At 35.8% G+C, this 24,446-nt stretch overlaps 1 protein-coding gene across 2 annotated transcripts in view; it reads left to right on the top strand.

Moving 5' to 3' along the window:
- Nucleotides 1–24,446, top strand: part of LRRD1 (leucine rich repeats and death domain containing 1) — a 36,505-nt gene that overhangs the window by 10,531 nt on the left and 1,528 nt on the right. The window contains exons 2-4 of one of the 2 annotated variants that reach the window (XM_004776441.3): nucleotides 1,671–3,693; nucleotides 8,689–8,887; nucleotides 22,667–22,828. In XM_004776441.3, coding sequence (XP_004776498.1) covers nucleotides 1,750–3,693; nucleotides 8,689–8,887; nucleotides 22,667–22,828 — 2,305 coding nt within the window. In that variant the 5' untranslated portion in view covers nucleotides 1,671–1,749. The remainder of the gene's footprint in view (nucleotides 1–1,670; nucleotides 3,694–8,688; nucleotides 8,888–22,666; nucleotides 22,829–24,446) is intronic. The other variant, XM_045062694.1, reaches the window with a different exon arrangement.

Here is a 24,446-nt window from a genome sequence, read left to right as displayed (position 1 = left end):
GATCATGACCTGAGCCGAAGGCAGAGGTTTTAACCCACTGAGCCACCCAGGCGCCTGGGATTTGACATTTCTTGATTGTAAATGATACCTCTTTAAACTTTCATTTTCTAAGTTTTTTTTTTTTAACATAAGGAAGGAAATTGGCTTTTGTATATTGACTTTATATTCAACATTACTTAATGTTCCTATTGATTTTAATAATGTGTCTATACATGATCTTGGATTTCCTACATACATAATCATATTATCGGTGAGTCAATGACATCTTAATTTAATTTTTAATAATCTTTAAACCTTTTCCTGGCATTATGCCACTAAGATCTCCAGTACAATACTGACAGAAGTGATGATACAACATTTTCTTGCTTTGAATATCAAAGGAAAGCTTTCACTGATTTACCACTAGGTATGATACTTACAGATTAGGGAAATTTATAGATTGAGGAAATCTCCATCTATTCATACTTTGCTAAAAGTTCTCTCTAAAATCATTAAAAATGTTGCAATTTATCAAGTGCTTCTGCATCTAATGAAATGATTGTACGGTTTTTCTCCATCTCAATGTGGCAAATCACATTAACTTTTTAATGTTAAAATCCAACCTTCAATTTCTGGGACAAATGCAACTTAGTCACAAGATAGTCTCTTTATATATTGCTGGGTTTTATAATATTTATATTTTATAATAAAATATTTAATTTTACAATATTTAGAAATTTTAGAATATTTAGAAATGTTTCTATAACATATAGAAATATATATTTATATAATATTTAGAATAGTAATGTTTAGAATTTTTGCCTTGAGTAAAGTTTGCCTTTAATTTTTCATATTGTCCTTAATATATTTTATCAAGGTTAGTGCTGATGTCATAAAACAAGCTGGAAAATGTTCCCTCTTTTTCTATTCTCTTTGAGAGTCTGTGAAATAGTGAAACCATACCAGTTTAATCGAAAGGATTTAATATAGGGAATTGTGTAGGCAAGTATTAGAGAACCAAAAAGGCAAAGGGGGAACTTTGGTAACACAGAGATAGTAAATACCACCCCTAGGATGAAGAAAGGAAGGAAGGAGTTTGGGTTATTAAAAACTACAGACTTGGGAGATGGACTAACAAAGCTGGGATCCAGAGTTTGGAGGAGAGGAACTACACAGCTGTGCAGATACTTCAGGCGTCGCACAAAAGAATTACAGTCAGGGTTTAGTTCTCTTGGAAAAGTTGTTTTACTTCTAGTTAGTCTTACAGAAACTATCTCTTAAGATATTTCACTTCTACCTATGAGAAAATTATCTTAATGTACTGAATTTGTTGGGACAAGACTCTTCAGCACCATATGTAAACCTACACCATCCATAATGCAAATAGTACTCTCTGCATGTCAGGGAGCCACTGGCTGTTTTCCAAAAATTTGCTGAGTTCTTTCATTCCTTTATGTCTCCTTTCTTACTTTCTATAATTTCAATGTGATTTCAAGAGTATCATATAATAAATGCATACAATCAATAAACTAACTTTAACTAGCAATCATATATAAAATTAGCTTTTTAGTTACAGATTGTTTTAATATCTATTGAATTATTCACTATAGAATAAAAATTATTATAAAATTCATTTGTAATTTTAAATATTTATTATATATCTCATTTTAATATCAATATTTGTTTTATAGGTTCAAAGGAGAAAATTAAACATGAAAATTAAAATTGAGTTATAATCATGTATTGATGTAAAACATACCAGTAAAAAAGATGTCTGAAAAGGAGGGTACTTCAGAAGAGCTAGAAGATACCACTAGTCAACTTAGGACAGAATCTACATCATGGGCAATGGAACCTGAATTTATTAAAGAAACATCAAATTCATTAGCGGAACCTTATGTTGGGAAACCTTCCAACCAGATTTGTGAAACAAATCCTAGAAATGATGAATTAGGCATACATGATGATGCATCAACACTGTCCCTTGAAAATAAGTCTAAGAGAGATGAAGAACAAAGGAAAACTCTTCAATTTTCTGATACAATCACTACATATAAAAGCTTGCAGTTGAAAAGTGATATTCCACAAAGTCCACCATTATCAGTAACGGGGATGGTCGCTGGGTATCAGGCTTTCCCTGGCTTCTTATCTCATGAAACATTAGAAACAATTAGTCCACAGCTCTCTGAAGAGTATCAGAAAGGACTAGATTTAGGATCAGATAACTTTACAGTTAACCTCAAGGCCAAGGGTTTACAAGAATTCCCTAAGGACATTTTAAAAATCAAATATGTAAAATACCTATATTTGGACAAGAACCATATCAAAAGTTTTAAAGGGGCAGACTCAGGTGACCTGTTGGGACTTGAAATTCTGTCCTTGCAAGAAAATGGGTTATCATCACTTCCACCTGAAATTCAGTTACTTCATAATTTAAGGATATTAAATGTCAGTCACAATCAAATATCACATATACCTAAAGAAATATCACATCTTAGGAATATCAGGCAACTCTTTTTTAATGACAATTACATTGAGAATTTTCCTTCTGGCTTAGAAAGTCTTGGAAACTTGGAAATTTTAAGTCTGGCTAAAAATAAGTTAAGTCATATACCAGATACTCTGTCTAGTTTTAAAAACTTGAAGGTTCTCAATCTGGAATATAATCAGTTAACAATATTTCCTAAAGTTCTGTGCTTCCTTCCAAAGTTAATTTCACTAATCCTTACTGGAAACCTGATAAGCAGTTTGCCAAAAGAAATTAGGGAGCTTAAAAATCTAGAAAACCTTCTGCTGGATCATAATAAACTTACTTTTTTGGCTGTGGAAATTTTTCAATTGTTCAAGATGAAAGAGCTCCAACTAACTGACAATAAACTGGAAGTTATTTCACACAAAATCGAGAATTTTAAGGAACTCAAAATTCTAATACTTGATAAAAATCTATTGAAAGAAATTCCAGAGAAAATTTCCCACTGCATAATGTTGGAATGTCTTAGCCTTAGTTATAATAAATTAACGGGACTTCCTAAGAACATCTATAAGCTCAAAAATTTAAGAGAACTCTATGTAAACAAAAATAATATAGTGAGAATACCTGAAGATATCTCACATCTTCATAATATTTTCATTCTAGAATTTTCAGGAAATATAATCACAGATGTTCCCATTGAAGTGAAAAATTGCAAAAAAATAACTAAAGTTGAATTGAGTTATAATAAAATAATGTATTTTCCAGTAGGTTTGTGTGCTTTAGATTTTCTTAATTATCTGAATTTTAATGGAAATTATATTTCAGAAATACCTGTAGATATATCTTTTAGTAAACAACTACTTAATTTAGAGTTAAATAAAAATAAACTACTCAAATTTTCTGAACACTTATGTTCTCTTATTAATCTTGAATATCTGGATCTTGGTGAAAACCAAATAAGGAAAATTCCACCATCTATCTCCAATATGGTATCACTCCATGTTCTTATTTTATGCTGTAATAAATTCGAAGCTTTCCCTATAGAAGTGTGTACTTTAGAAAATCTGCAAGTACTTGATCTTTCAGTAAATCAAATACAGAATATCCCTTCAGATATCTGTAACCTAAAAAGAATCCAGAAATTTAACATCTCAAGCAATCAATTTATATATTTTCCTATTGAACTGTGCCAACTTCAATCATTGGAAGAGCTGAATATAAGTCAGATGAATGGAAGAAAGGTAAGAGACCGATATTTTGGGCTTTGGAGGGAATTTGGCACTGGAGGGGATTAGAATCTAAATTGTAGTATATGTGTGTTTTAAATTTAGCTGGAATATTTTATTTTTTAAAGAAATAGGGGTTTTTTTTAACCCCAAACATGGTTTTATTTATTTATTTATTTTTAAAGGATTTTGTTTATTTGACAGAGAGAGATCACAAGTAGGCAGAGAGGCAGGCAGAGAGAGAGAGAGAGGAGGAGGAAGCAGGCTCCCCGCTGAGCAGAGAGCCCGATGTGGGACTGGATCCCAGGATCCCAAGATCATGACCTGAGCCGAAAGCAGCGGCTTAACCCACTGAGCCACCCAGGCGCCCCCCAAACATGGTTTTAAAGTATATTTCTCAACAGGAAAGCTTCGTAGGAAAGTATTTTATTAAAATGAAATTACAATGAACTAAAGTTGACAATTTTGTAGATTTCTTTTTATTTCAGTTTAATTGTAAAAGGAGTTTTAAAGTTATGAATTATAATGTAAACACATTATTGAAAATTTAGGAAATTGAGAAATGAAATTTTAAAAAATCATTCCAGAAGCTTACCATTGTAATGTAACTATTGGTCAATGATCATATGTTGATACACCTTACTTTTACTATTTTTTTTATGTTTATGGTTTTATAAGCAAGTATAAAAAGATTCTACATTCAATTTTAATTTTAGTTTCTTCTCTTTTCACTTAATATAAGCATTTCCCCATAATATAATATAAACTTCCCAATAATTGTTATAGCTAATACATGATATATGTAACTAATCATCTTTTGTTAAGTATTTAGGGATGCTGTAATTTTTCATCATCATATTTAATGCTGTGATGAACTGCTTCATAAACATAACCTTTTCCACATTTTACTATTTCCTTAGAGAATTTTCCTTAAAGAATTGCTAGATCAACATGAATAAATGTTCTTATAGTTTAGCTTCTTATTTTACTTGAACTGTAAGAATGAATTTTATGGAAATAGTTTTTAAAAATCCAACATTGTGGATTTATATTAAGATCTTAGTAAACTAATGAAAAGAACCTTAGACCTATTATCTGGCTATGTTTAATTTGGCCATTATAGTTGAAATAAGCCCTCTGATAGAGACTGGACTACTATTTAGAACAAGTTTTCCCGAAGTCTGTTCTTAAAAACATCTAGTCCCATGAACTTCTTTAAAAGGGGGGTTGGTGGTTCATGTGATTAAATAGCTTTGAGAAGCACTGGATCCTCCTCTGATAGAATCACAGTGAATGTTAATGTATTAAAAGTTCGGAAGAGTCCTGCACTAAAGAAATTCGTTTGTCTCTAACTCACATTTCTCAAACTTACTTACCCTTTTAAACCTAACAGCTGCTATGTAGTGCATTTTCAGAAAGCTACTCCAGGGAATACTTGCTTAAGTAGCTGGAATTGAAAATGATATGTGTGTTTTTCAAGTTGTTATTGCGCTAAAAGACACTTTTTGTTCTGCGTTATAATCATCAACTAATTCCTTGGCTGATTTATAATCCTTTCTCCTTCTGTATCTTACTGTGCAAGTCTACAAGATTATGACCTTAATTCTTCTCTTAACTTCTTACCATGCTATGCAAGTAGTCCTCAAATTTGTATAACTGGAGCTGATCTCTCATCACTGTGTTAGTCCCGCAGTTCCCAGTCTCCTTGGAAATTATTTGTTCTTTTACTGTCTCAAGCTCAACAGGACTTCAAACTCATCTTTCTTTTCACTGTAAATCCCTTCACAACTTCTCCATTTCTGTTTGTGATGTCACTTTCTTCAGACCTACCAATCTAGAAATCATGGAATCATCTTTCTATCCTTTCCATCACTTGTTATACTGAAAATTACACCAAAATTGTCTCATTTTTCCTCTGAGAAAGCTCTTGGATCTACTCCTTCATTTTTCAGTGTTACTATCTCCAACCTGGTCCATGTGACCACTCACCTTATGCCTAGACTACTCTAGGAGCCTTTTGACTATTCTCTTGGATTCAGTATCCTTTCTTTCATCAGGACTTGTCAAAGTTATTAGATTTCATTACAAAGAACTGTTCTCAGGAATCCAGATTGCTTATCTATTGCCTACTCATGGCATGTGGTTGCCAAAGGCACCAGTCCCCATCATTACAATCCTGCTTCAAAGGTCACCAAATGGGGGCGCCTGGATGGCTCAGTTGGTTGAGCAACTGCCTTCGGCTCAAGTCATGATCCTGGGGTCCCGGAATCGAGTCCCACATCGGGCTTGCTCCTCGGCAGGGAGTCTGCTTCTCCTGCTGACCTACTCTCATGCTCTCTTTCTCTCTCAAATAAATAAATAAAATCTTTAAAAAAAAAGAAAAGTCACCAAATGGGAGCACCTGGCTGGCTCAGTGGTAGAGCATGTTGTGACTCCTGATCTCAGGTTCTGAGTTCAAAGCCCCATGTTGGGTTAAGGCTTACTTAAAAAGAAGAGGAAAAGAACATAAAAAACTAATGATGTACTATATGTTGGCTAACCAAACATAATAATAAAGAAGAAAAGATCACAAGAACAGAAAAAATTTTTTTTAAAAGAAGGAAGAAAAAAAGAAAAAGAGTAGGCAACCATGTAAAATAAAGCTGGATACCCTTAAAAAAAAAATCATCAGATGGAAAAACGATTTCTAAGAACTCTTCTCAAAAAATATATATGATTCGAAAGATCACTTTGACAACCAGTTTGGGGTAGAGGTAAGATGCCCAAATGATTAATTTATAACAGCAGATAGTCACTAAAACATTAACCTGAAGAAAATGAGTTCAGGTTAATCACAGGGCTTTTATTTCACTAAGTGGAGAGGGCCCAACATGAATTTTCCTTCTGTAGTACCTCTATTATCACATGGTTCTTAGGTACATCCTCTAATAAATGTTGAGCAAATAGTATAAGAATATTATGTTTTTTTTTTTTAAGATTTTATTTATTTATTTGACGGACAGAGATCACAAGTAGGCAGGGAGGCAGGCAGAGAGAGAGAGAGAGAGAGAGAGAGAGAAGCAGGCTTCCTGCGGAGCAGAGAGCCCGATGCGGGGCTCGATCCCAGGACCCTGAGATCATGACCAGAGCCGAAGGCAGCAGGCCAAACCACTGAGCCACCCAGGCGTCCCAAGAATATTATGTTTTAAATTAAGTCAGCTCACCTGTCTTCAGCTGACTCCTGTGTCCTAGGGCCAACCATCAAGGGCTGCCATGCCCGGTTGCACATTCTTTCTCCAAACATATCTGCTGCTGCTTCCTATCACCTGTTTTTACTGTTCAGCTTCTTACTGGCTTGTAACTTCCATTCAATCTTATTCATTCTTAAGAGTCGCTATTCATTCTATTCGAGTCCCATCTGCTAGCTGAAGCTTTCTTTTAGCTCTCTGATTTGTGCTGATATATATTCTCTAAACTTCCACAAAGCTGTTATTGTACTCTTTATTTTGGCACTGGATTACCTGTTGTTTAATACTCTTTCCTGGTGGTTTACTATGTGTATATTTTGTCCCCTGAATTAAAATTTAATCTCCTTGAAGTTAGGGGCTGTTTTCTTTTCTTTTCCTTTACATTTAGTATTTATTTATTTTAGGGAATGAGAGATAGAGAGAGAGGGAGAGAGCACGCACAAGAAGAGGGTAGGGTAGAGGGACAGGGAGAGAGAGAATCCTCAAGTAGATTCCATGCTGTGCATGGAGCCTGACTCAGGGTTCTATCTCACATCCTGAATTTATGACCTGAGCCGAAATCAAGAGTTGGATGCTTAACTGACTGAGCCACCCAGCAACCCCTTGGGACTGTTTCTTATGCTTCTTTTATATATAGAAGAACACTGAGCACATTATTCAGCATTTATCTTGTTGTTTGGTTATCTCAGAGGGGTCCATTTATTCAAAATTCTTTGGTTCATTCGTAGAGCTTCCTTTATTTCAAAAGCCACTTGTGATGGCCATATTTTCTCTGAATATGTGCATTTGTTCTTCACCATAGCAGGGTATCTTAATTCCTGTTATTTTGTGACACTTTTTGTACTAGGAGTTTTTTGAGGCCATAATGCCAAGCTGTGTGAGTCCATTCTACAGGGGTTTATGGAGCACTTACTTAAAGTGCATCTTCATTGGGAACATGTACACAAAAAAGTATAAAAAATGACATAATGGGGGCACCTGGGTGACTCTGCCTTTGGCTCAGGTCATGATCCCAGGATCCTGGGATCAAGCCCCACATCGGGCTTTCTGCTTAGCAGGGAGCCTGCTTCCCCCCATCTCTCTGCTCTCTGCCTGCCTCTCTGCCTACTTGTGATCTCTGTCAAATAAATGAATAAAATCTTTTTAAAAATGACATCATGTAATTTAAAAACCAAAGGAAAATACACACAAGAGACTAATAAAAAGCACTGTTGATGAGAAAGGGAATAAAAATGTCAAATGTGGGATGAATAGTTGGGAAAGACTTCAGTGTCTCAAAGCAGGTCATATTCAAGGAGGGAAGAAAGGGATAGTGGTAAGGAACACTAAGTGCTGCAGAGTGAGGAAAGCAGGTTAATAAGCCATGTGGTTAAATTGGTAGCATTGGTCAGACTGGGGAGGTACTTGGATGTTATGCAATATATTATGGATTTCAGCAAGGAAGGAAGTCACAAAGAATTTGTGACATAGTGAAAATATCCCTTTTTGGGGTGCCTGGGTGGATCAGTGGGTTAAAGCCTCTGCCTTCGGCTCAGGTCATGGTCTCAGGGTCCTGGGATGGAGCCCTGCACCGGGCTTTCTGCTCAGCAGGGAGCCTGCTTCCTTTCTCTCTCTTCCAGCCACTCTGCCTGCTTGTGAGCTGTCTGTCAAATAAACAAATAAATAAATACCTTTAAAAAAATCCCTTTTTAAGACCCCCAAACCATCCTTTCATTTGATTTTAGACAAAGTTTTAGTCATAGAAATATTTATTTAAAATGTAATTGTTTAATCTTTATTACAGTTAACAAGACTTCCAGAAGAACTGTCTACTATGACTCAACTTAAAAGACTTGATATCTCAAATAATGCAATCAGAGAGATTCCAAGAAATATAGGGGAATTGAGAAGTTTGGTTAGTTTAAATGCACACAACAATCAAATAAGTTATCTGCCACCATCTTTTCTATGTTTAAATGATCTCCAGCAACTAAACTTGAGTGGTAAGTGCCAAGTGTAATCAATAAGCATAATCAATGAATATTCATGTCTAGGTTGCAAATTTTGCTGAAAAGACAGAAAAGCAGCCAACATAATGCATTAAGTGCTCATTGGAAGGAAATGGCTTTCTTAGGTACAGAAAATAAGAGCAAAGCATAAGGTCCACTTGCTTTCCTGAAAGAGGTTATAACCCACCTTGGGGAACCTTAACATGTGAGTAAGAGAGATAATGACAGGCAGAAAGACAGAGGCAGTATGGTGGGGTGAGAGCACAAGAGAATGCTCGCTGTAGTTCTGGGAGTGTTGGGAAGACAAACAGATCGTGGTTCATGCTGCTGGTGGGTAAGAGTGTTGCTGGGACAACAGTAAAAGAAAAACAGTCAAGAAACCCACAGAAGTAGGTTCGGAGCTAAGAGACAATCACTAAACAATTAGTATGCTACAAGTCACCAGCTTTTACTGCCAGATTTGAAGTTAGAAGGGCTGAGTTCAAATCTCATTTAGTCTGCTTTTTCCATTTATAAAGTGAAGCTAACCAGAATACTCATGCTATGGATTTGGTGTCAAACTGAATGAGATTTTGAAAGCAGGTAACATACTGTGAAAGCATCATTCAAGCAAAAAATGTTTATATACTCTTGTGAATTAATTTTGTCACTAGTGAATTTAGGAAGGCTGAAAACATTGAACCTCAGTGTTTTCATCAGCAACACAGATAAGCAGTAACTTCTGCTTGTTCATGGTGAAAAGACAGAAATGTGGAAATATAATTAAACAAAATTTATGGAAATAGTTCACAAATGTGAGGTAATACACCAATGAAAGGGATTTAGAGATTGATTCCTTTCTTTCCTCAGAGCACAGGCTTTGGAGTAGCCCAGATCTTAGAATTCTAGCTCCATCATTCAATAGGAAGTTTCTTTTTTCTTTATGTTAATCTTCTGTTGTTTTCTAATCTGGAAATGAAAATAATTTCTATTCTTTAAACTATGAGGATTAAATGGTTAATCACTAAGCACAGAAAGAGATACAGGTTTTAAACAGATGTGAGAACTTCTCTCCAAGGAGCCCAAATAACAAATGAAAGGAATGTAGACTGACAGGATAACTGCTTGTGGTTGTCCTTGTGGAGGACAGACAGTTCTCTTGCCTCATAGTTCTCTCTGCAGGCACTGATAATGCTATCAGTCAGGCTTTCCTCTTCTCCTACCTGTAAGATAGCTAGTTACATTATCATTGTTGTATCTATTGTTTACAGACGACATCCGTTCTGATAGGTCAATGCTTGGGCCAAACAAGTTGCTAAATATTTTGAAAAGCACCACTGCTCACAAGTACTAAAGTAACAGCTGCTGAAAGGATTCCTACCTATAGCCCCTCTCTCTTTATCTCTCACTCTCTGCCCTTTGTTGTTGCCAGTTTTTAAAAACACCTTTTTCTGAAGTATAAATATATGCTGAAAAAAAGTACACATTGTATCAAGAAATTAAGATTAAAAGTAGAATTACCATATAATCCAGCAATTCCATTTCTGGGTATTTATCCAAAGGAAAAGAAAAGAGTAACTCAAAAAGAAGTATGCACCCCAATGTTTATTGCAGTATCATTTACCTAAGTGTCCATCAATGGATGGATGGATGGATGGATAAAGAAAATGTGGTGTAAAAAAAAAAAAAAGAAAATGTGGTGTATACACACATACACACACGCACAAACACACACACGGTGGAGTATTATTTAGCCATAAAAAGAAGGAACTTTTGTCATTTGCAACGACATGGATGGACCTTGAGGGCATTTTGTTAAGTGAAATAGGCCAGACAAAGACAAATACTACAGGATACAGGATTTCACTTATATGTGGAATCTAAACAGAAGTAAACTCATAGATACAGAGAACAGACTGGTGGTTACCACAGGGGAGTACAGCATGATGACCACAGTTGTGGTCTTTTTCCTTTTTTTTTTTGTTTTTTTTTTTTGAAGATTTTATTTATTTATTCGACAGAGAGAGATCACAAGTAGGCAGAGAGGAAGGCAGAGAGAGAGGAGGAAGCAAGCTCCCTGCTGAGCAGAGAGCCCGATGCGGGACTCGATCCCCGTACCCTGAGATCATGACCTGAGCCAAAGGCAGCGGCTTAACCCATGAGCCACCCAGGCGCCCATGATGACTACAGTTAATAATACTTTTTGTATTATCTCAAAGTTGCTAAAAGAATAGACACTAAGAGTTCTCGTTGCCAAAAAACCCTGTATGTTGTAATGGATGTTAACTAGACTTACTATGTTGATCATTTTGCAATATATACAAATACTGAATCATTGTTATATACCTGCAGCTAATGTTACATGTCAGTTATCAATTATCTCCCAATTTTAAAAGAAGTTCATACTGTAAGTATATAGCTCAATAAATTTCTACACACTAAAGAAACCCATAATTTTAGGACCTAGATCAAGAGATAAGACATTCCCAGAAACCAGAAACCCCATCTTGTACCTTTCCAGTCACTTCTTGCCGTTCTCTTAACCAAGGGTAAACACTATCATGAGTTCCAATAGTGTGTCTTAAATGAAATAATAAAATATAGGGTGCCTGGGTGGCTCAGTGGGTTAAGCTGCTGCCTTCGGCTCAGGTCATGATCTCAGAGTCCTGGGATCGAGTCCCGCATCGGGCTCTCTGCTCAGCAGGGAGCCTGCTTCCTCCTCTCTCTCTCTGCCTGCCTCTCTGCCTACTTGTGATCTCTCTCTGTCAAATAAATAAATAAATAAATAAATAAATAAATAAATAAAAGAAATAATAAAATATATACTCTTATATATGGCTTCTTTCACTTAACATTATGTTTGTGAAATTCACTCATACTACTCTGTGTAGTCGTGAAACATTCACTCTGAATAATATACTGAATATACTCTGAATATACTTTGCTTTACTTATTCTGCTGTTGATGAACATTTAATAGAAAAGCAATTATTTTCTTGTGATCAGATAACAAACTCCTTATGATTTCAATCCTTTTAAATTTTTTGGGACCGGGGCGCCTGGGTGGCTCAGCGGGTTGAAGCCTCTGCCTTCGGCCCAGGTCATGATCCCAGGACCCTGGGATCGAGCCCCGCATCGGGCTCTCTGCTCAGTGCAGAGCCTGCTTCTCTCTCTCTCTCTCTCTCTCTCTGCCTGCCTCTCTGCTACTTGTGTTCTCTGTCAAATAAATAAATAAAATCTTAAAAAAATTTTTTTTGGGGGGGACCAACTTTATGGCTTAGCATATAGGGTACCTTGATAAACACACATATACTCTTTCAAAAGTATATTCTGAAAGAGTTAGCTACAGTGCTTTATGAATATCATATAAGTCCAGGTTGTGGATAATTTTGCTGGTATCTTCTGTCTTTACTAGTTTGTTGTCTTAAAGTGTTAAAATCCAAAACTATGGTTGTGGAATTATATATTTTTGGCTTTAATTGTCAATTATTTTCATGTATTTTGAGGAACTGTTATTAGAAAAATGCACATATATGATTATCATGACTTTCAGTTCTAATGAATTTTTTTAATTACCTGAAATCCCCAAATGCCCCTCTTTATCCCCAGTAATAATCTTTTTTTTTTAAAGATTTTATTTATTTATTTGACAGAGAGAGGTCACAAGTAGGTAGAGAGGCAGGCAGAGAGAGAGAGAGGGAAGCAGGCTCCCTGCTGAACAAAGAGCCCGATGCGGGACTCGATCCCAGGACCCTGAGATCATGACCCGAGCCGAAGGCAGCGGCTTAACCCACTGAGCCACCCAGGCGCCCCCCAGTAATAATCTTTATTTTGAGGATAAAATAAAGAAGATAACCACTCCAGGCTTTTTACACTTGCTATTCTCATGGTACATCTTTACTATCATTTTACTTTCAACATATGTGTCTTTATATTTAAAGTACATCCCTGTAGACAGCACCTGTGTTTTTATGCTCAAAATGCATCTCTTATAGACAGTATATATAGTTCGGCCTTGCTTTTTCATCCTTTAATGGCAATCTCTGCCTTTTAATTGGGATATTTAGTCAGTTAACATTTAAGGTAATTATTGGAGTAGTAGGAATTATTTGTTTTTAAAGATTTTATTTATTTACTTGAGAAAGAAAGAGACAGCACGAGTGGGGGAGGAGGCAAATGGAGAGGGAGAAGCAGACTTCCTGCTAAGCAGAGAGCCCATCATGGAGCTCAATTCCAGGACCCCAAAGATCATGACCTGAGCCAAAGGCAGATGCTTAGGCATCTGGGTCACCCAAGCACACCAGTATAGTTGGATTTAGATCAGTCATTTCACCAGTTGTTTTCTGTTTCTCCCCATGTTAACTCTTTTTCTGTCTCCATATTGAATGAGGTTTTTTGTTTGTTTTTGTTTTCGGTTGCTTTCCAGATCTTCTCATCTTTGGTTTTTAGCAGTTTGACTATGCTGTGCCTAAGTGTATTTTTTTAAAATTATAATTAAGGTGAAATTCACACAATCTAAAACTAACAGTTTTAAAGTGAACAACTGATGGCATTTAGCACATTAACTAGGTAGCACAATATACCATTAACTCTATCTAGTTCCAAACATTCATCAATTCCAAAGGAAACAATTACTCATAAAGCAGGTGCTCTTTCTTCTCCCCTTCCTTCTCCCTCCGGTAACTTACAATGCGTATTGCATCTCTGTAGACATACTTAATACCATGGATATGTCATATGAAGAGAACTGTACAATAAATGACTTCTTTAGACTGGCTTTTTCCCACTTAGCATAAGGTTTTCAAGCTTCATCTATATTATACCTTGTATCACTAGTCCATTCCTTTTATGGCTGAATAATATTACACTGTATAAATCCTCTATACTTTGATGATCCATTCATCCTCTGATGGACATTTGGGTTACTTTCACCTTTTGGCTATTGTGAATAGTGCTCTTATGAACACGTACACACATGAGTTTATTTCAGTACATTTTCAGTTCTTTAAGTTACATCTCTAGAGATAGAATTCCTATGTCATATGGTAATTTTATGTTTAATTTTTTGAGGAACTGTCAAATTGTTATCCACAGAGGTAGAACCATTTTACATTCTCACCATGAATGTACAGTGATTCTAATTTCTCCATATCCTTTTCAATATTGTTGTTTTACATCATTTTGGATTATAGTTATGCTAGTGAATCTGAGTGGTATCTCATTGAGGGTTTGATATGAATTTCCCTAATGACTAAGGATTTGAGCATCTTTTTTAGGTGCTTTTTGACCACTTGTATATTTTTTTGAGAACTGTATATTGAATTCCTTTGCCCGTTTTAATTTTAATTTTATTTTTTAAAAGATTTTATTTGCTTATGGGGGTGGGGAGGCAGAGGGAGACAGACAAGCAGACTCTGTGCTGAGCTCTGAGCCTGTCACAAGCCCCAATCTCAGGACCTTGAGATCATGGCCTAAGCAGAAATCAAGAGTCAGACACCTCACCTGCTGAGCCACCCAGGCACCTGTCCTTTGTCCATTTTTAAATTGGGCTTTAATTGGGTTATTTTGTTGTTGAGTTAAAGAGTTCTTGATATATTCTGAATAGTAGACCCTTATTAGATACATGTTTTACAATTATTTACTCCCATTCTATGGGTTGTCTTTCCTTCTTGATAATGTCCTTTAATACATAAAAGTTTTAAAGTTTGATGAAGTCCAATTAGCTATTTTTTCTTTTCTTGCTCCTGTTTTTGGTGTCATATCTACTAATCCATTATCAAAATCTAAGGACATTAAGACTTCTCCCTTATGTTTTAAGAGTTTTTATAATTTTATCTCATATTTAAGTTGTTGATTCATTTTGAATTAATCTTTATGGTGTGAGATAGGGATCCACATTAATTCTTTTGCATGAAAATCTCTAGTTATTCTAACATCATTTTCTGAAAAGATTATTTTTCCTCTTTGCATGGTCTGAGAACCCCTGTCAAAAATTAATTGGCCATAATATATGGAATTATTCCTGGACTCTCAATTCTGTTCCATTGGTCTATATGTTGAATTTATGCCAATCTCATACTGGTTTTTTTTTTTTTTTTTTTTTTAAGTTTTTCTTTAAATTACAGTTAGTTAACACACAGCGTAATATTAGTTTCAGTTATAAAATACAGTGATTCAAACCTTTCATACATCACCCGGTGCTCACCACAAGTGCAATCCTTAATCCCATCACCTGCTTAACCCACCCCCCACCCACCTCCCTTCTGGTAACCATCAGTTTGTTCTGTTTCTTGGTTTGTCTCTCTTTCTCTCTTTTCCCCCTCTTTGCTTGTTTGTTTTGTTGCTTAAATTCCACATATGAGTGAAGTCATATGGTGTCTTTCTCCGATTCATTTCACTTAGCATAATACTTTCTAGCTTCATCCAGGTCACTGCAAATGGCAAGATTTCATTATTTTTTATGGCTGAGTAATAATCCTGTGTGTGCGTGTGTGTGTGTGTGTGTGTGTGTGTGTACCACATCTTCTTTATCTATTCATTAGTTGATGGACATTTGGGCTGCTTCCACAATTTGGCTACTGTAAATAACGCTGCTGCTATAAACATCAGGGTGCATGTATCCCTCTGAATTACTATTTTTGTATTCTTAGGGCAAATACTAGTAGTGCAACTGCTGTCTCGTAGAGTAGTTCTATTTTTAACTTTTTGAGGATTCTCCATACTGTTTTCCAGAGTGGCTGTACCTGTTTACACCACCACCAATAGTGTACAAGGGTTCCCCTCTCTCTACAACCTCATCGACACTTGTTGTTTCCTGGTGTTGTTGATTTCTGACAGGTGCTAAACTGTTGGCCATCTGGATGTCTTCAGAAAAATGTCTGTTTGCATCTTCTGCCCAATTTTTTTTTTTAAGATTTTATTTATTTATTTGACAGAGACACAGTGAGAGAGGGAACACAAGCAGGGGGAGTGTGAGAGGGAGAAGCAGGCTTCCTGCTGAGCAGGGAGCCTGATATGGGGCTGAATCACAGGACCTGGAGATCATGATCTGAGCCAAAGGCAGACACTCAACGACTGAGTCACCAAGGCACCCCCTTCTGACCATTTTTAAATTGGATTATTTATTTTGGGGTGTTGTGTTTTACAGGTTCTTTATATATTTTGGATACTAACTCTTTATTAGATATGTCCTTTGCAAATCTCTTTTCTCATTCTGTACGTTGCCTTTTTGTTTTGTTGATTGTTTCCTCTGCTGTGCAGAAACTTTTTATTTTTATGTAGTCCCAATGGTTTATTTTTGCTTCTGTTTCCCTGGCTTTAGAAGACATAGCTAGAAAGAATTTGCTACAGCTGATGTCAAAGAAGATACTGCCTGTGTTCTCTTCTAGGATTTTTTATGGTTTCAGGTCTCACATTTACATATTTAATCCTTTTTGAAATTACTTTTGTGTCTGGTGTACAAAAGTGGCCCAGTTTCATTCGTTTGCATGTGGCTGTGCAGTTTTTCCAGCACCATTTGTTGAAGGGACTGTTCTTTTCCCATTGGGTATTCTTTCCTGCTTCGGTGAAAAATTGGCCATTTAATTGTGGGTTCATTTCTGGGTTTTCTATTCTGTTCTATTGATCTATATGTTTATTTTTTGTGCCAGTACCTCACTGTGTAGACTACTACAGCTTTGTAATATAACTTGAAGTCTGGAATTGTGATGCCTCCAGATTTTTCTTTTTCAAGGTTGCTTTGGCTATTTGGGGTGTTTTTGCTTCCATACAAATTTTAGGATTGTTCTAGCTCTATGAAAAAATGCTGTTGGTATTTTAATAGGGATTGCATTAAATCTGTAGATTGCTTTGGGTAGCGTAGACATTATAACAATACTTGCTCCTCCAAACCATGAGCACAGAACATCTTTTCCATCTCTTTGTGTCATTTTCAATTTCTTCCATCAGTGTTTTATAGTTTTCAGAGTAAAGGTATTTCAGCTCTTTGGTTAGATTTATTCTTAAGCATCCTATTGTTTTGGGTGCAACTGTAAGTGGGACTGATTTCTTAATTTTGCTTTCTGGTGCTTGATTATTTGTGTATAGAAATGCAACAGATTACTGTATGTTGATTTTGTCATAGTGTTTGGGTCACTGTAACTCTGTAGTACTTTTTGAAACAAGAAAATGTTCCAACTCTATTTTTCTTTTGCAAAATTGTTCTGTAATTTGGGCCCCTTGCAATTCTGTAAGAATTTAAGAATCTGGTTTTCCATTTCTGCAAAAAAAAAATTAGAATTATAATAAATATTGCACTGAATCCCTAAATTCCTTGCTCAGATGCCAATCCATAAACACAAGAGGACTTTCCATTTATTTAGGTCTTAAGTCTTGAACCTTGATTAAGTTTATTCCTACCTAATTTTGATGGTATTGTAAGTGAAAATTGTTTTCTTAATTTCCCTTTTTGGATTGTTCATTGCTGGTATATAGAAATAAATGATTTTTGTGTGTTCATCTTGTATCCTACAACTTTGCTAGATTTGCTTATATGCTTTACTAGTTTTTGTGGACTCTTTGGGATTTTCTAAATAGTATCATGTCATCTGTAAATAGAAATAGTTTTACATGCTCCTTTCCACTCTGAGTATCTTTTATTTCTTTTTCTTGACTAACTGGGCTGGCTAGAACTACCAGCCCAATTTTGAATATCAGTGATGACAGCAGGCATCTTTGTCTTATGGCTATATTAGGGGAAAGCTTTTAGTGTTTCACCTTTTAGTAGGATGTTACCTGTGGGTTAATCATCAATACTCTTTCTTAGGCTGCTTGGCTGACTTAGTCAGAGGAGCATGCAACTCTTGATTTTGGGGTTTTAAGTTCAAGCCTCACGCTGGGTTACAAACATTACTGAGAAAAAGAAAGCTTAAAAATACATACATACATACATATCCTTTCACATACTGAGGGAATTCCCTTCTATTCTGAATTTGTTGGTTTTTTTTTTTTTTTTGAGTGTTGAATTTTGTTCAGTGGATTTTCTGCACCAGAGATTATCATATTTTTTCCTCCCTTTTTTCTCTTAATGTCATGTATTACACTCCCTGACTCTTGGTTTGGGGCTCAAGTCATGATCTCAGGTCATGAGATGGAGCCTGGTGTCAGTCTCTGTGCTCAGCTCTGAGTCTGCTTGCCATTCTGTTGATCACACAGACCAATCTTGGTATAATGTGGGAAGGAACTATACAAGGTGGTGAGTAATAAGAGGCATCATTGGGGGCTGACAGATAGCCCAAATTTGTTAAAGCAGGCCCAGATGATTTCATTGGTGAATTCTATGAAGTATTTAAAGAAGGAATAATGCCAATTTCTAAAATCCCCTTTCATAAAAGTGATGATAAAACACTTTCCAACTGGTTCTAGAAGGTCAGCATTACCTTGATTGTATAAGAAAGGAAACTTAAAGACCAATATCCTATGTGGGATTTATCCCAGAAATGCAAGTTTGGGCTAACATTAAAAAACCAATGTGAGAAACAAACTGAGGGTTTTGTAGGGCAGGGGTGTGGGGGGTTGGGTGAGCTTGGTGGTGGGTATCATGGAGGCACGTTTTGCATGGAGCACTAGGTGTGGTGCATAAACAATGAATTCTGGAGCACTGGAAAGAGAAAAAGAGAAGAGAGAAAATCTAAAAAAAAAAAAAAAATCCAATGTAATTCACCACATCAATAGAGTAAAGAAAAGTCATATGAACATCATACTAGATATGTAAAAGCCCATGACAAAATACAATATCATTTATGATTTTACAAAGCAAATGAGCAAGACCTCTTAGAAAATAAGGAATAGAAGGAACTTTCTCAACCTAAGAAACAGCATTTGCAAAAAGCTACAGCTAGTATCATACTCAATGGTAAAAGACTTAACTATTTTCCATTGTGATCAGGAATAAAACAAGGCTGCCCTTTCTCACTACTCCTCTTCAACATTATACTGTAAATCCTAACTAGTGCAACAACCACCACCACCACCACAACAAAAGAAATTATAGGTAAACATATTGGAGAGGAAGAAGGGGGAAAAATGATCTCTGATTATAAAGACAAATGGTCTAGGTAGAAAATCACAAAGGATCTACAAAAAAAAAGCCTCTTGAACTCGTGAGTTTAAGCAAGATTGCCATATACAAAGTTAATTTACAAAAGTCAGCTGTTTTTCTAGTAAATGTATACTACCAATGAATGATTGATAAGTGAATGCTTTTAAAAGTACCACTTAAAATAACACCAAAAAAACATAAAATAGGTAAAAATCTGACCAAGTATATGTAAGGTCTATATGCTGAAAACTATAAACAAGACTTAAATACAGGGAAATACAGTACTCATAAATTGGAAGACTTGATATTATTGATATGTCACTTTTCTCCAACTTATTTTTAAATTCAACTCAATTCCAATATACATCCCAGTAAAGTTTTTTATTTCAGAATTCAATGAGCTAATTCTAAAATTTATATAAAAGGTAAAAGAAATAGAATAGCCAAAATTATTTTGAAAAAAAGAACAAAGTTGAAGGACTCATATGAACTGATTTTTTAAAAAATTTATTTATTTTTAGCATAACAGTATCATTATTTTTTCACCACACCCAGTGCTCCATGCAATCCTGATTTTTAAGCTTTATCAAAGGCTATGGTAGTCAAGACTGTACAATTGGCAAAATGACAGACATAGATCAATGGAACAGAATAGACAGTGTAGAAACAGACCCATGCATTTATGGTCAATAGATTTTTGACAAATATGTGAATGTAATCCAATGTAATTTTCAACAACTGGTGCTAGAGCCAGATGGTCACAAGCCAAAAATAAACAAAATAAAATAAAATAAACTACAACATTAAAAACAAAACAAAACAAAACAACTTTATCCACACCACATACCATATAAAAACCAACTGAAAATGAATCACAGACCCTAAATGTAAAAAGCTAAAATGGGGGGCACCCGGGTGGCTAAGTTGGTTAAGAGGCTGCCTTCGGCTCAGGTCGTGATTCCAGGGTCCTGGGATCGAGCCCCGCGTCAGGCTCTCAGCAGAGAGCCTGCTTCTCTCTCTGCCCCTCTCCCTGCCACTCTGCTTACTTGTGCTCTCTCTCTAGCTCTCAAATAAACAAATAAAATATTTTTTTAAAAAAGCTAAAATGGTAAAACTGCTAGATAAAAACATAGAAGAAAATATTTTTAACTTTGGCAAAGATTTCTTAGACACAGCACCAAAATCATAATCCACAAAAAAAATGGATTTCATCAAAATTAGAAACCTCTGGGCGCCTGGTTAAGTGACTGCCTTCAGCTCAGGTCATGATCCTAGAGTCTCTGGATTGAGTCCCATATCACATCCGGGCTCCCTGCTCAGCAGGAAGCCTGCTTCTCCCTCTCCCACTCCCCTCTCATGCTCTCTCTCTCTCTCACTCTCTCTCTGCCAAATAAATGAATAAAATCTTTTTTAAAAAAGATATTATTTATTTATTTGGCAGAGAGAGAGATCACAAGTAGGCAGAGAGGCAGGCAGAGAGAGAGAGGGAGAAACAGGCTCCCTGCAGAGCAGAGAGCCCCATCCAGGGCTCGATGCAGGGCTTGATCCCAGGACCCTGAGATCATGACCTGAGCTGAAGGCAGAGGCTTAACCCTCTGAGCCACCTAGGTGCCTCCTAAATAAAATCTTAAAAAAAAAAAATTAGAAACCTCTACCCTTCAAAAGGTGTTGCTGAAGACTGAAAAGAAAAGCCACAGACCAGAAGAAAATATTTGCTGAATACATAAAAAGTAATTCTCAAAAGTCAATATTAAACAGTTGACTCAATAAAAATTAGCATAAATTTTGAACAAATACTTTACAAAGGATGTATATGAATGGCAAATAAGAACAAGGAAATATACTCAAATCACTAATCATGAGAGAAATGCAAATTAAATCTACAATGAGATTTTTTGTGTGTGTGCAAAAAGGAGCTTTTATTAAAGCGCTGGGATAGGACCTGTGCGCAGAAAGAACTGCTCTAATGAAATCTTTCTCTTAGAATAACTGAAATTAAAATCTGACAATACCAAGAGCTATAACTGCAACTCTGATACAATGGTGGTAGGAATGCAAAATGATACACACTATGGAAAAGTTTCATAATTTCTCATAAAGTTATATATATATTTACCATACAATGCACCAATCACACTCTAGCTACACTTTCAAGTGAAATGTAAATTTATTATCAATAAGAAAAAACTGAGTGCGAATATATAGAGTGGTTTTATTCATAATCACCAAAAAGTGGAATCATTCAAAACGTCTTTTAGTTAGTGAATGGACGATGTATGTACATCCATTTAATGGAATATTTCTCATTAATAAAAAGGAACAAACTATTGGTACATCATTAACCACCAATAAAATAGCAAATGTATTATGCTAACTGAAAGAAGCCAGACCCTAAATACTAAATGTTATGACTTATATATATTATACATAAGCATTAAAACATATATATTTATAGCTATGAGCTTATAATGTACATTATAAAACCCCATATACATATATACATATATATATACATACACCCAGAAGAAATGAGCAAAAGTAGTATCCTGATCTTGATTTCTGAATGCCATTCTTCATTGAAAGGAACCATTTTAGGGCTATAAATAATATAGGGCTTCCTTTAGGGCTATAAATAATATAATTATAAATTTATAACTAATAGGCAAACTTATGGGCCAGTTCCTCTCTAAATGTTCCTCTAAACTGCAAAGTCTTACCTTGTTAGTCATCACAGTTTTACTTTTTATGTTCAGTTTATATTGGATTAAGGTGTCTTGAAAACATTACATTTTAGGGAAGTAGAGTCTGGTCCTTGAGGCTGGACCAGACTTAGTAACTCACTTACAAAAAATATACAGTACGGACAAGAAAAAAAAGCAAAACATTATGCCAGAGAACCCTGGCAAGACACTGTTTTAGCCAAGGGATCAAACGTAACATTGCTAGTAATGTCATATGGGTATCAGGTACCCTTGCCATGATGTGATGAGAGCTCTTCACCTCTGTGGTATTCTTTCCAGAAACACATCACCCTAATCTAATCATGAGAAAATAGATAAACTCAAATTAAGGAATATTCTACAAAAGTACCTAATCAGTACTGTTCAAATGTCAAGATCATGAAAAATAAGGAAAGACTGAGCAATTGTGTCTCAGACCAGAGGAGGCAAAGAAGTCAGAACCGTATGCAATGTGTTATCCTAGAATGGGTTCTAGAACAGAAAAGGACACTAAAAGAAAAAAACTAATAAAATCCAAAATTGTCTGAAGTTTATTTAATAGTAATGTGCCAATGTATCTTAGTTTTGACAAATGTAATACAATAATGTGAGATGATAACATTAGGTGAAACTAAAACTGGATGAGGAATATATAATAATTTTCTACAATTTCTGTAACGTGCTGTAAATCTGAAATTATTCTTAATAAAAAGTTTATTTTAAAAATTGCCATCATACCTACTCTGTAAAGTCCTTTCATATATATAAGAGGACAGCTTCCTATTTCATTTTGCCATCCTCTGAGAGAAAAGAACCACAGCTCTGTTTCTATATTTCCTTCTTCTCACTCCTAGCAAGGAAACAAAGATAAAAGTTTCTATTTGGTTTATCTGTCTGCAGCAAGACACAGTAAATGCCCTATAAGTAGTTGTTACTTATCTTCAGATTTTTCTTTATGCAGAAAGGTATACTTCAATTATAACTTCTTTTCTACTAGGAAATAATCTGACAGTTCTGCCTAATGGTATCCACAACCTTTTTTCACTGAAGGAGATAAATTTTGATGATAACCCCTTGCTGAGACCTCCAATGGAAATATGTAAAGGAAAACAATTGTATACTATTGCACACTATCTACAGAGGGCAGATCAAAGAGATGGTAGGTGATGAGTGAGTGACCTACTAGCTTGTAAGTCATTTTCTAGTATTGTCTATAAATTAAGAGATCGTATGCTTTCATTAGAGGTTTTCAATCTGGCAGAGACATTAAAGCATTTATCATCTTCCTTTTCTGAAGGTTAGTTGTTTATTTTTATAATTCAGATTATTTAATCTGGGTCTACACAAACTAAACCATTGAAAACAGGCAAACCCAAGTGGAGGGCCAGGCTGCTATCCATTTATTGGCCTCAATACCCTTCCACAGTTTTCTCATCACGGTTGTGCTGACTTAAATATCCCACACAAAAACTTCTTCCTGGGTTCTGATCTGTAGCACCACATGTAGTTGCTCTAAAACTCTCATCTGGCCTTGAAGAAAATGCTTAGATCTTTTCCAGAGAAGCCAGTCAGCTTTTGGCCCACTATGATCACCTGTCTGCAGTCGTGGGTAGTCTTCATTCTTTGCCCTTAAACATTCCTTTGGTTGTCTCTGATTATTTCAGAGAGCAGGTCCATTTTCTTTAAGATCCTTCCACTGCACCAGATGGAGACTGGTCTCTTCAAGCCTCTGGCATAGAAATTTCTTTCTTTGGGGCTAAATTCCCAAAAAACTAAGTTTTCTCCCGGGACTCTGATTATGCTTCTCACTGTCAATCCTTAGATTGGACCCAGAGTTTGGTCCTCCAATTCAAAGAGTACTTAAGAAGTATTAAATCATTTTAGTAAGTATGGATCCAGATTTGGAGAAAGTACACAAAATCATCCTTCTACATCATTCTAATATGTTCCCTGTGTGTAATCAGGAGTTTATGTCAGCATAATCTCATAGTCTAGTGAGATGGTCACTAACAATGTACAGTCAGTCCTCTTTAAGCCATGGGCATGGTTACTAGTTAGAAGTTTCTTTAAGAATTGGGCCTCATTGGGCGCCTGGGTGGCTCAGTGGGTTAAGAATTGGGCCTCATTGATGAAAGGAAACTAAGAGATAAAATTAAAAGCCATAGTAGCTGTTTTTTCTAATTACTTCTATAATTTAGAAGTTTCCAAGAATCCATAAAGTATTCCTTTTAGGTAATAAGAAGAGAATTTAGAGAAGTGGCAATAGATAAAGTCGGCAAAAATAAGAGAACCCTAGCCATTTATATCCTTTCTTTATATCCAAGAGGCCTTCATATTCCAGGCACCCAAAGAGAGTGGAGAGGAAGTCATCATGGGAGATATATTTATTCTCCGGTTAACAAAGAACATGGGGTTCCTTCCTTGAAATTTGGCTTAGGACATTGGGCTTTCATCTATATCATTAGCATACAATCTAGTCTGAGGGACTGAGATGATTACAGAGGGGTGGGAGATTGCTAGTTCTTGAAAATTCCCAAAGTACCTTAACAGTAACAAAAAACAGATCTAGGGACACCTGAGTGGCTCAGTGGCTTAGGCTGCTGCCTTTGGCTCAGGTCATGATCCTAGGTCCTGGGATCGAGGCCCACTTTGGGCTCCTTGCTTGACCAGGAGCCTACTTCTCTCTCTGCCTCTGCTTGCCACTCTGCCTGCTTGTGTGCGTGTGCTCTCTCTCTCTCTGATAAATAAATAAATAAAATCTTTAAAAAAAAAAATAG

Source organism: Mustela putorius, unplaced genomic scaffold (genome assembly GCF_011764305.1).
Source record: "Mustela putorius furo isolate JIRA1106 unplaced genomic scaffold, ASM1176430v1.1 tig00003845_pilon_pilon_pilon, whole genome shotgun sequence".
In the NCBI taxonomy this organism is placed as follows: Eukaryota; Metazoa; Chordata; class Mammalia; order Carnivora; family Mustelidae; genus Mustela; species Mustela putorius.
This window is presented reverse-complemented; position numbering and strand designations above follow the sequence as displayed.